Raw genomic sequence first — 12213 nt, 5'->3', positions numbered from 1 at the left:
GGGTTTATTCCGCTGGAGATTTATTCTGGAAGAAGGCCTTGGATTTATTCTAAGTGGCCCGGAGAGGATGATTCCTGAAGAGGTTGAATGAAAATTTATTCTATGGGATTTACTGTGCCGAGAGCCCTATGGAGGGAGAGAGAGAGAGAGAGAGAGAGAGAGAGTCGGGGGAGGGGGCCAGTGTTTGACGCTGAGTACACAAGAAATGGATCTACTCGCTTATTTTATAATATTCATCGACCAGATGGGATCTTAGTGACACGTTTGGTACATGACTTTCAGTATAATTATAAGCTGATACCTGCATTTCGGTCTCATTTTATGTCATATGCGTGTATACTACAAGAAGCTCAGTACAATCTGAAGTCAAATGGGGAAAAATAACCTAGTAACCCTGATATTGCCATCTATCTATAGGGAGTCACTCATGTTAAGAATGCCATAATGGAAACTCCTGGTCACAAAATTTGAAAACCCAAATTCCTGTGCAGTATTTTTTGCAGTACATGGTTGTTTGGTTAATATATTTTAGTTGTATTTGTTGCGCGGTATTTTATTCTTGTCTTTTCAGCTTTATATTATAGTTTACTAGTTATCGGTATTTTTTTTGCATGTTTTTTTATTTGCACGGAAGCTTGCATATCAAATTAATTGGCCGTTTCTTTGTTCCTTATATTCATAAAACGAACAACAATAATAACCGGTATATGATTTCGCGATCAACATTGATATTTTCCAAAGAACATATTGCTGGTGCTTTAACTTTTCTGCTACAGTTAAGAAATCCACCAAACTCATCATTTATGTATGACACATTTTCTTTCTCTCCTCAGATTGGATGAGCCCGTTGGTAAGCAGTGCCCAGCTGAGTCTGACGCCCACAGCACACACAGTCTCAGCACCCATACCCGCACTGCCTGTACCCACACTTCACCACACTGATCTTTCAGTTATGTACTCACCTGCTGCCTATCCTGATCAGCCCACACCCTACCCCTTACCCACATTAGGGGGGGAACAGTCGGCCTTTTACTCACCAACGGTAAGTTTGACGCAAAATCTGTTCTGTGTTCTGTATTGACATTACACTTAATGTCTTATACTTTACAAAGTAACACTGGTCAGTAGCTTGTGCCTAACCATGATTCTTGTGCTTAGTGTTTCATATTAACCGAATATTTATTTTCCCATGATTTTCCTTTGTGCCCAATTTGACTGCTGTCACAGTTCCTAATATCAACTGCATATGTGACAAGTCTTTTTATTGCTCTTTGTCTATCTGCACAGAATTGTTCTTTACCATATTATGATGCCTTTGCTGAGTTATACTTAAATCTGTTTGATCGTTCAGAATTATATTTTCATAAGTCATCAGTTTGTCATTTTTATGGCCATAGGTACTAGTAACATACAAATACAGTGCAATTCTTTCTTCTTTCTTCTCTGGTCTTTAGGTTAGTCCTTGACTTGCTAAACCTAGTTTTTATTCTTGATTTTTGTGTTAGATATGTTTTTTTTATTCTTATTGGGCGAGATGCTCCTTTGGCGTTATTTTTGTCCAGTCACCAATCCTGTGCGAGACACTTCTAATCCAGTCCTGTTCCTGGTCTGCTTTCTCGTGCCAACCATTTCGTTACAGTGTTTGATGTTTCGTCTTGGCTCTTACAAGAGTCACTGCTTAATGGTGCCTCCTTTTTGTTCGTGTCTTTCCACGTTCACAGATCACTGCTAAGCATTAGTTCATGTTTGCTGCTGATTCTCCTGATTCTCAGTCTTGACACTAATTTCGCAGTAAGATGCTGAATTTCTACTTTGCACCTCGCTAAACTTGTTTATAATACTTTGTATTTTTCTAAAATCCGTACTCTTGCTCGTGTATCTTGGTAGATTAGTTGGTTTTTTTTCCTAGTCTGTTTTTGTTCAAAGCCATTTAGATTCTTATGCCGTTCATCTTTAATCTTTGGCAAATCACTGTTAATATACACCTTTGTCATGGAAGTATAATTTTTCTGCAGTGTATTTGTGGTTACAGTGTTTAAAATATTTCTTGCTTGCTCTATTTTTAAATCCGGGTTTTTTTCGTACATGTGCACATTACCCCAAAACCTATTTCTTTCCTGAGACTACTTATGTACAAAAATATACTGATGCTCTTGCGTAAAGTACAGCCTAACATTATTGTTTTTTTTCCTTGGATTTTGATCTTAAACAGACAATACTCAGGCTTTACCTCTGTTAAGATAATTGCGTAGTTTCATCCTTATTACTCATGGCTATCTTTGATCATTATAAACACTTTCATTATATTCAATTCGCTATTGGTCAATGTTGACTTCGTAACTCTTAAAATGGGTGTATATCGCACTTTCTCTGTTTAGTCTCAAATCATGTGAAATATCACACAAAATGCGCTGCCATATACGAACATATGATCTCGTCCATTTTATTTCCTTTTTCCCTTTTCATGTTAACCATACCTGAACATTTCTTTAAACATTTTCTCTAGTCTTTAAGACGGCTATCTATATTTGCTTTCAGTTAGTCTTGACTCTACAAAATAAGATTGATTGTTGGAATATATACTCTACCTTATAAACGTACAATAGTAGAAGAAAATCTCCTAGTTAAATATATATGAAATATGCTTGAGTGTTTTATATAATTTCCTCTCGTATTAGCAACTCTCTCTCTCTCTCTCTCTCTCTCTCTCTCTCTCTCTCTCTCTCTCTCTCTCTCTCTCTCTCTCTCTCTCTCTCTCTCTCTCTCTCTTCACAGAACCTTGCTATTACTATCCATAGAGACAAGCGTTTTTTATTCTTCTTTTTTTTTGCATATTTTGTATAAATTGGTATTTTTAGTCGGCAGTCAGGAGTCCCAGACTTCTTTAAAAGGAATGAGTCCAAAATAGATAACTCTCAGGCTGTACATACTAAAACACGATATTATTCTCTTAGCATTCCCAACGATAGCTCTTCCATAATAAGTAACACTGGTTATCTGTTAGCATAGTTAAGGAACATAGTTATCTATGACTTCAGCCTACGGGGAAACGAGTAGCATAGCTAAGGAACATAGTCATTCGTAATTTTAGACCCGAGGGACCGAAAATAGCTTTTAAGGGAACACGGCAAATTCGGCGGAGTACGCCTTCACATTTGAAGGGACTCGAACATGCTAAATTCCACTTTTTTCTCCCTTTTTAAACTTCTTTTCATCGTAAATCTTTCCCGCTGGACACCTCTCCACTTAGCCATACATGGCCGTGGAATTCGGACGCGCATGCCCGTTGGGATAAGGGGTATGTCGGTCGGGTTCCTTCGGTATCGCTACCAAAAAAGAAACGAAGAAGAATAACATAACCGCCACGGAGGACCCGTTCCGCCATTTTCCTTTCCCGTTCGTACTCACGATGAACATTCTTGTCCTCTTTTTTTTTTTTTTTTTTATAAATATATTTTTATCCTGTTAGCATCTTCTTTGGTTCGTTTTCTGTTTCCCATAATCTTCCCGTTTGATTTATCTATTTTTGCTTTGTTTTATGTTATTGATTCTGAAACTCTTCTTTATTCTTTTTCATAAGAATCGTCTCGACTATGACTTGATGTCTTTCCATAACTTATTAATCATTTTACCATTTTTTCCATAACGCTCTTTTTAATCTCTGCTTTCGTTTCTTCTCCATAGGTGAAATTCAATCTTTTCCACTTTTGTTGATTTCCGATCCAAAACCCATCGTTATTATTCCATTGCTTCCATAACGATCTTTTTCAAACTATTGTCTATTGCCACTTCACATTACACAAATCTTCAACCTTTTTCACAACAGGGTTATTAACGTATTTTTCTCTCATCTTGTATTCCAGGCTGCAGGACTCGAACTGAAGGATTCCTTGGCAGCGTCCCCAATGGCACCTACGTGGCCTTACCCATCAGTGTACTACCCCTACGACACCGCCCTCGCCTCCTACCCATTTGCTGGGTGAGTTTTCGTGTTTGGTACTCGCCTGACTCATTTTAGTTGTCTGTAAAAGAAAGCCGTTGAGATGGCTTTCTCTGTCCGTCCGCACTTTTTATGTCCGCCCTCAGATATTAAAAGCTACTGAGGCTAGAGGACTGTAAACTGGTATGTTGACCATCCACCCTCCATTCATTAAACACATCAAATTGCAGCCCTCTAGCCTCAGTAGTTTTTATCTTATTTAGGGTTAAAGTTAGTCATGATAGTGCGTCTGGCAACTATATAGGACAGGCCACCACCGGACCGTGGTTAAAGTTTCAAGGGCCGCGAGTCATGCAGCATTATTCCGAGACCACCGAAAGATGGATCTATTTTCGGTGACCTTCATTATACGCAGTGCAGAAAACTCGATTGAGCCGAAGAAACCTCAGCTCAATTTTGACTTGTTCTATTTCCATCTTCATTCATCTTCATCTGTTCTCTGACATTCATTGGATAACAAGGACATTGATGAGCTAGAACCAGATATCCCTTACTTATGCTATCTATTTCCAGTTAAGCCCCTTGTGCCTTATGTTCTTTGTACAGGATTTTTCACCTTTTCCATCAAATTATTCCTCTCTTCAGCAACCTGGTATCACTTCATGATAGCAAAGCGTTATTAAAATCATTTTCACACCAGATATTAACCACAAAGTAAATAGAAACGTGACATTATTCATTAAGAACTCAGTGTAGGTGTTATACTAAACGCTGTTTGCAGCGTCCCTTAATTCGGCCCCTGGCTGCACCCACTTTTTGATCCTTCTTCTTTTCCTATGTTCCCGTTTCCTTTCTTCCATCTTGCTGTCCAACAATGTCTTCTTAAGCTTTAAATGGCTCGAATGTTCCCAAATGCTGGTTATATAGCAAACTTTTCGTAAATCATAAATAATTTCATTTATTAAAAAAATTTCACCTCAGTGTCTTACATTTACCTTCTACCGAATACTATTTTATCATATCAAAATCATCAAAGTTATACGCTGCGCTTCTTGCGTATTTTCATCGGGTTTCATCCCTGAAAGATGCATTCCTTAAAAGCAGGGAACTAACCCAAATACCTTTCCCCTTCAGATACGGCGTAGGACTCGACGCGGCGCGCAGGAAGAATGCCACGCGCGAAGCGACGGCGACGCTGAAGGCGTGGCTGAACGAGCACAAGAAGAACCCTTATCCCACAAAAGGAGAAAAGATCATGCTGGCCATTATTACCAAAATGACGCTCACACAGGTGTGTGTTTGTGTTTTCATGTTTATTCCTTCATCGGTCTGTGTGTATAAGCTGTGTGTGTGCGTGTGTTTGTGTGTACATCAGCGCTGGGATTCTCATATATTATCAGATTCGGTGCAATTGCTCAGAATGGTAAGTACGCACAAATAAAGTACCTGTCGTGTACGCGCGTAAAAATACACAAATAAATATCATATATATATATAAATATAGATTATATATATACATATATATATATATATATAGATATATATATATATATATTATATATATATATAGAATGATATTTTTACGCCGTATTTTTACGCGTACACGACAAGTACTTTATTTGTACTATATATATATATATATATATATATATATATATATATATATATATATATATAGATATATATATTAGAATATCCTTCACCTTGTATTAAAGAGTATGGTTACGCATTTATCAGATAAACGTGAAAGCATTCGTTCCTTCATTGCTAAGCATTCATTATTAGTTTCCGAAAACCCGTTGATTAAAAGAGACACAACCCTTAAGCTCCGACGAAATCGGGGAATTTCCAGCCCAGGAGGAGACGCGGGTGGAGACAGAGCCGCTTTACGATCATCAACAGACTAAGAAGAAAGGGTGTGGATGGAAGACGCGTATGATGATGATGATGATGATGAAGAAAATGATGATGATGATGATGATGATGATTGTGGAGGACGAATGCAACGAGGGGAATACTAAGCGAGAGGGCAAAAGGGGAAAGGCAATGGACCTGAGGGGAGAGACTTAGGCATAATAAAGACCCGTATTAAGGGTCATGCGAGATTTGAAAAGGAGAAATATGTGCTTTTAATGCGCGCCCAAAGGCGCGTAGTCGTCGAGTGCAGGAGGGAATGAGCATGAAAACAAACTCTCAAAGGAATGTCGCGCTTAGTTTTATTTCATTAGAAAAACGGGAAGGACGTCCGTAACCTACATAGACTTTGCAGGGCTTTGCAGAAAGAGAGAGTGAGGGAGAGAGAGAGAGAGTGTGTGTGTGTGTGTGAGGTATAAAGCTTGAGAGAGAGAGAGAGAGAGAGTGGTATAAAGTTTTAGAGATATATTGGGAGAGAAAGAGAGAGAGAGAGAGAGAGAGAGAGGTTTCAGCGGAAGGTAAAGATACAAGAGAGGGAATTAAGCTTTAGAGGAAGGTAGGAAGGGAGAATGAGGGAAAGAGAAAGATTAAATATTTAGAGAGAGAGAGAGAGAGAGAGAGAGAGAAACACGGTAATATTCGGTAGAATAGGATAAGCGGAATAGATTGATAACTTTGCATTCATTGTCTGTCTGACCGTTATTTTTTCACCTCTTCCAATTCTTTTTCTGTTCGGAAATAAAAAAATTCTTTCTCTCCCAGATTTCTTCCTTTCCTTTCTCTTACTTCATTCCTTCATTTAACTTTTAATTCATTTATTTCCTTCCGCATAATTTTCTTTGTTCATATCCCTTTTCTTCTTCGACTTCTTCCCTTTTTCTTTTATGGCTTTGTATTTCATTAATCTTGCCCTCTTATTCACTTTCTGCCTTACGTCCTTTTTTATTCTTTTATTATACCTTTCCTTGTCTTTTATTTTTTATTTTCTTTATTCATTTTCCATTTTTCTGGTTTCCCTTACTCTTTAATCGTCTTCTACCTTTGTTTTACATTTACCCTTTCTTTCATTTTCTCCTTTTAATTTTCTTCCGTTTTTCTATCTTATTTCCTCCTCATGAATTTTCCTCGTATGTCTTCCTTCATTTTACATCTACATAAAAAAAACTATTGATTTTAACCTCCATCTGATACCGTTCTTGATCATCATCCTCGATCCATTTTTTTATTTATGTATTTATTTATTAGTATTTTGATGTTATTTCATTTTCATTTAATTTCATTTCTTTTGTCTTCATAAAAGTCCTTATGTTCATTTCCTCCTCCGTCATTGTTTCTTATTTATTCATGTATTCAAAAATCTAAATAAAAACTTTTATTTTACAATTCTCTCCCATCAGCTTATCCTATAACTAATGCTAACTCGCGTCTGTTTTCTTATTATATCTTCTTAGTCAGATTTTCATAATCTTAAACTACCTTGTTGTTGCTGTTGTTGTCTTGTTGTTGTTGTTCTTGTTGGGGGGCCGGGTAGGAGAGTCCTATGGTAAAGCGTAAAAAATCTGAAAATGGTGTTTTGCGTTGATTTAGGGATCCAGGAATTTTAGGAGAGGATGTTTATGATTTATTTATTAGAACGAAAATGTCAAATATAAATAATGTGCATGTTAAACAGTACAGAATAATTATTTCTAATAAAATATAATGGATTTATTTTAATTTTCGTTGGTGAAACAACGCGCTATTTATGTACATTTTAGCACGCGCCCCGTGTAAGCAAGAGGTCGGATCATGCCTTGTTTTCTCTGAAAGCCTCAATGCTAACTCCCAACTCTCTTCGTTCCCGCAGGTCTCCACCTGGTTCGCTAACGCTCGTCGTCGGTTGAAAAAGGAAAATAAGATGACGTGGGAACCTAGGAACAAAACGGATGACGACGACGATGACGACGATGATAAAGACGATGAGAAGATAGACGATAAGGAAGATAAAGATGACGATGATAAGAAGGACGATAAAGATGGTAGGTTATGAGGACGGTTTTTTCTTTGCTTTTTTTTTGTACCTTTGTTTTTCTATGGTACGATAATGACGTGAGCTTTTTTTTATTTGGAAAAAATATTAAGGTTAAAATTTCGTTCGATATCGAAGTCATTGTACCTTGAGAATAACTTATACCCAGAGAGAATTGATAATTGTTAAGTACTTTTGCCGCGGCGTAATATCTGTGATGAAAAACAAGTCACACGTGCATAAGTGTGGAGAGAGAGAGAGAAACTATCATGTATATATATATATATATATATATATATATATATATATATATGTGTGTGTGTGTGTGTGTGTGTGCGTTTCTGTGTGCGCGTGTGGTGAGTGTGCCTACACACGTACTATATGTATTTAAGCTCAAATACCTGTGCGTTTGTCTTCCAACAACCTTCTTATACTAACTGAGTTAGTCCCTGAAGACTCCTCGTGTCAAAAACAAATGACGGAAAGAAAGAAAGAAATACTATTTACTAGAAAAACGTTACCTAAGTCGACAACGTCAGGATGTCGGTGTGAAATTGACGGGTTTTCTCTGACACGCCCTTTTTTCCAAGTCCCGTGTTTAAGCATATTCTTTTACCATACTGAACACAAGTTCTTTGGCTTCTCTCTGTGTAACTTTTGGTGGCTAGGCTTCATAATCTCGTGTTAGGAAGCCTTATCAACAATCGCTGTAGTTACTAAGTGACACTTGCTTAGTTTTATATTTTACCGGATGTTATCGTTATGAAAGTTCTCTATTTTTAATTCTGACTCGGAAAGTTCTACACTGTGGCCGTTTACATAAATGAAATGTCTTATAATGGCTGTAAAGTTAATTTAGTTTAAGATAGTAATCTTAGGATATAGTTTCGCTCGAAATTTACTCTAATAATTTTTTTTTCATGGTTTTTTGCTATTGTGAATTTTATAAAAATTTTCTATATTTCCAATTGACAGTGATGTTCACGGAAAGCGAGAAAGACAAGAAGGACGTGGACGTGGGTCGTTCCAGCGTCGGCGGAACGGGGTCCAGTTCCCCCGGGGCCCCTCCGACAGATGTGGCTCACCCCAAGCCCCGCATTTGGTCCCTGGCTGACATGGCAACCTCAGGAGGACTCGGCAGCGGCAGTGCAGGCGGACTAGGAGGACTGAGCGGCGGGGCGGGGAAGATGATGGGTGGCGGCATGGCGCGCGGGTTGCACCTGGAGGGGTCCCCCTACCCCCGCCCACTTTTCCCTCACGCCTCTTATCCTTACATCCCTCACAGCGTCGGGGAATCCTTGCTCTCCTACTCCTACAGCAAATCCTTAGCCGCCGGATTCCCTCCCGTGTCGCTTTCCGACGTCACTACGGCAGGACTCCTGGCCCCGTCGCCCCTCGTCCACGAACTGTCTCGCCACGACCTCACCAGACACGACCTTTCGCGACCGGAGATAACGCGTCCCGAAGCCCTGCGACCTGACCTCGCCCGTGACCTAACACGTGATTTGGTCCGATCGGACCTGGCCCGCCCAGAACCCCATCGGCCGGAGCCCCGCCCCGCCATGGATAAAGATGTGTGATGACTTTCTCAGTGCGCGTTAGTGTCAGGACGTTAACGACCCTTCCCAATGAGGGACAGGCGCCTTCATCGTTGTCGAGGGGTCACTCGCGAAACCGTGATGGGGCCATGAATCTGTACAGACCGAGACCCTCCTCCTCAGTGTAGAGACAATCCCAGTGACGTCCCACCCCAAAAGCAGAAAGCACAATTGGGTCGTTACCGTCGACAGGCACCCCGGGACCAAATGGGTCCAGTGCATTATGGAAAGGACCTCCTCACCCGGGCGGTAGCATATGTCACTGGGAATCCGTTCAGGAAAAAACAAGAAAGTGCAGCTATAAGTACCTTTGACACGGGGTGGGGGAGGAGGACTGGGGCCTCATAAGCAACGAGTATAAATAAATCTGCTTGGGACCTCACAAGCAGAGCGAGTGTGATGACTCTGAGGCCGCGGTTTCCAGATGTCACAAAGATCGGGGGGAATTTTTGTCTCACCCTGGGAACATTTTTGCCAGAGATAAGATGATCATATTTTCTTATGTTACTTTTGTTTAGCCGTTATGTTGTATCACTACAAACAACCAAAGATATTTAATTTAGGACGTTCCTGCATGTTGACAATGAAATATAATGTTTCTTTTACTTTCGTCTCCCTTCCTCATTTTATCAACTCTTAGCAGTGGATAGTTGACTATGAATTCCGCATAATGAAACATATCACAGTGCAAAGAATCTATATGTGATTATGAGTTGATGTGCTTTGTGTACATGACTTTCTTTGTTTGTGATTGATGTGTTACCAAAAGGAATAGAACATTTCCTCTCTCTCTCTCTCTCTCTCTCTCTCTCTCTCTCTCTCTCTCTCTCTCTCTCTCTCTCTCTCTCTCTGCTATGGTGTGACGACAAACACACGTGCCAAAATTAAACCAATAGAACTTCATACCTGAAAAGCGAACTTGAAAACAAGGTGTAGCTACTAACTTTTAGACATAGTATTTTTACCTATTGTTGCTCTCGGTGGGGTGTCCAAAAACATGCGAAAGAATCCAATTTCAAAAACAAAAACCATAACTTTCGTATCCCTGGAATGCATCGGCACTTCCGTTTAAAATGTGAAAAAGTTCTTGGCTAGAAAAATTTCTCATTATTTCCCAATACCAGACGTGCGCCAAAATTCGAACGCCAAATCTCTCATTGAAGAATATTGTCCTTCTTTAAGTTGAGAGCATTGGCAGGGTCATTTTATACCCAGCAAAAATCATCAAGTCTTGAAAAAAAATCGATCTTTGCTTTTCGGGGATTTTACACTTGTGTTGGGAAAGTGAAAAAAAAAATCTTTCGGGGATACATAAATCATTAAGGCTCGTAAAGTTAAATCCGTAAGGGCGATTTAGCCAGCCTTTTCTATTCCTAAATGGCTCCTTTTGGATGAAACTTTGGGGCCGTGATGAGTAAAACACAAGAGAAAGTTACTTAATAAATCGTCCAGGATCCAGAAACAGTGTTTATGCACCTTGAGAATTTCGTATCGGAGTGATTTTGTACATATGTAATATAAAATGATATTTGAACAAATAAATAATTGTGATACGTACTATTTTCAAGTCTTTTTATTATCCTCATTATCCACCGCTAATAAAAAAAATAGTCTTTATCATCCTTATTTACACTATTACAATAAATATGCTCTACTTTGTACAGAAAAACGGATTTACTTCATCTTCCGTTTTCAGAATGTGGGAATATTTATCTACTCCAAAATCTTTTTCTACATTTCAGTTGTGTTTTTAGAAATATTTCCAGCTGACTTCTCAAAATTCAGTTCAAACATCTATTATCATGAATATAATTTAATCTAATCTAACATTGTTCAGCGAAGATTGAAAGGGCCATAAAAACACTGTTTACACGCCAGAACCATATATTTCGATTAGCAATCGGGAATGTTGATCACTGGTGTATCACCCATGATCAACATTACAGATTGTAAATAGAAATATATAGTTTTCGCGTGTAAATAGGGTTTTTTATGGGCCCTTTTAAACTTCATCTTTAATTATGTTGGAGGTGAAAAGTTTACAACACCGTAACAAAACCACATGTGAAGAGACTTACATTTATCACAGGGACTTATACCATCTGTTATATATTACCAAACCCACAGCCATCCTGACCCCATAAACCTGTGGTGACCTGTTTTGGCTAATACTTGGACTTTAGCCTTACCATAAAAAAAAAACCATATTGGTACTAACCGTAAAACGACCACAATGCGATTTTGTTTCTCTTAAGTTTTCATATTTTATAAATAGTAATCTTCTAATACTTTTAACAATACCCTTATACTGATAATTTATTTAACTTGGTATTTACCTGGTTATTATTATATCTTTTTTATTGTTAGACGTAATGCGCATTAAATTTTCAAACAATCTTCCACTTGAATGTCTAAATTATAAAAAATCAAACAGTGAAAGAGATACAAAATATGTGAAATTAGAATAACAGTTCTTGTCTACAGCAAATAGCAATAAGACACAATTCAAAATTAAACGATATTAGAGAAATATAATAAATAATTGAAGAGTTACGCACACGCGCACACACACATATAAATAAATATATATATGTATATATAAATATACATACTTATATATATATATATATATATATATATATATATATAATTATATATTATATATATATATATATATATATCACACATTTACACATATATATTACAAACGTTTTCTAAAACAAAACAAGTTTGAAGCAAAATGTTTATGTCTG

General features: G+C 38.1%; 1 protein-coding gene and 1 long non-coding RNA gene across 3 annotated transcripts in view; one reads left to right on the top strand and one right to left on the bottom strand.

The window, feature by feature from the left end:
• Positions 1-11021, top strand: part of LOC135213517 (iroquois-class homeodomain protein irx-4-like) — a 23753-nt gene extending 12732 nt beyond the window's left edge. Inside the window, exons 2-6 of the mRNA XM_064247431.1 lie at positions 834-1042; positions 3864-3979; positions 5075-5231; positions 7701-7872; positions 8838-11021. Of these exons, the coding sequence (XP_064103501.1) occupies positions 839-1042; positions 3864-3979; positions 5075-5231; positions 7701-7872; positions 8838-9442 (1254 nt within the window). The 5' untranslated portion in view covers positions 834-838 and the 3' untranslated portion in view covers positions 9443-11021. The remainder of the gene's footprint in view (positions 1-833; positions 1043-3863; positions 3980-5074; positions 5232-7700; positions 7873-8837) is intronic.
• The window catches only part of LOC135213820 (uncharacterized), a 583703-nt gene that overhangs the window by 335710 nt on the left and 235780 nt on the right, over positions 1-12213 (bottom strand). The window lies entirely within an intron of this gene.

This window comes from Macrobrachium nipponense, chromosome 43, assembly GCF_015104395.2.
Source record: "Macrobrachium nipponense isolate FS-2020 chromosome 43, ASM1510439v2, whole genome shotgun sequence".
In the NCBI taxonomy this organism is placed as follows: domain Eukaryota; kingdom Metazoa; phylum Arthropoda; class Malacostraca; order Decapoda; family Palaemonidae; genus Macrobrachium; species Macrobrachium nipponense.
The sequence above is the reverse complement of the archived record's forward strand: the minus strand, read 5'-3'. Positions and strand labels throughout refer to the sequence as shown.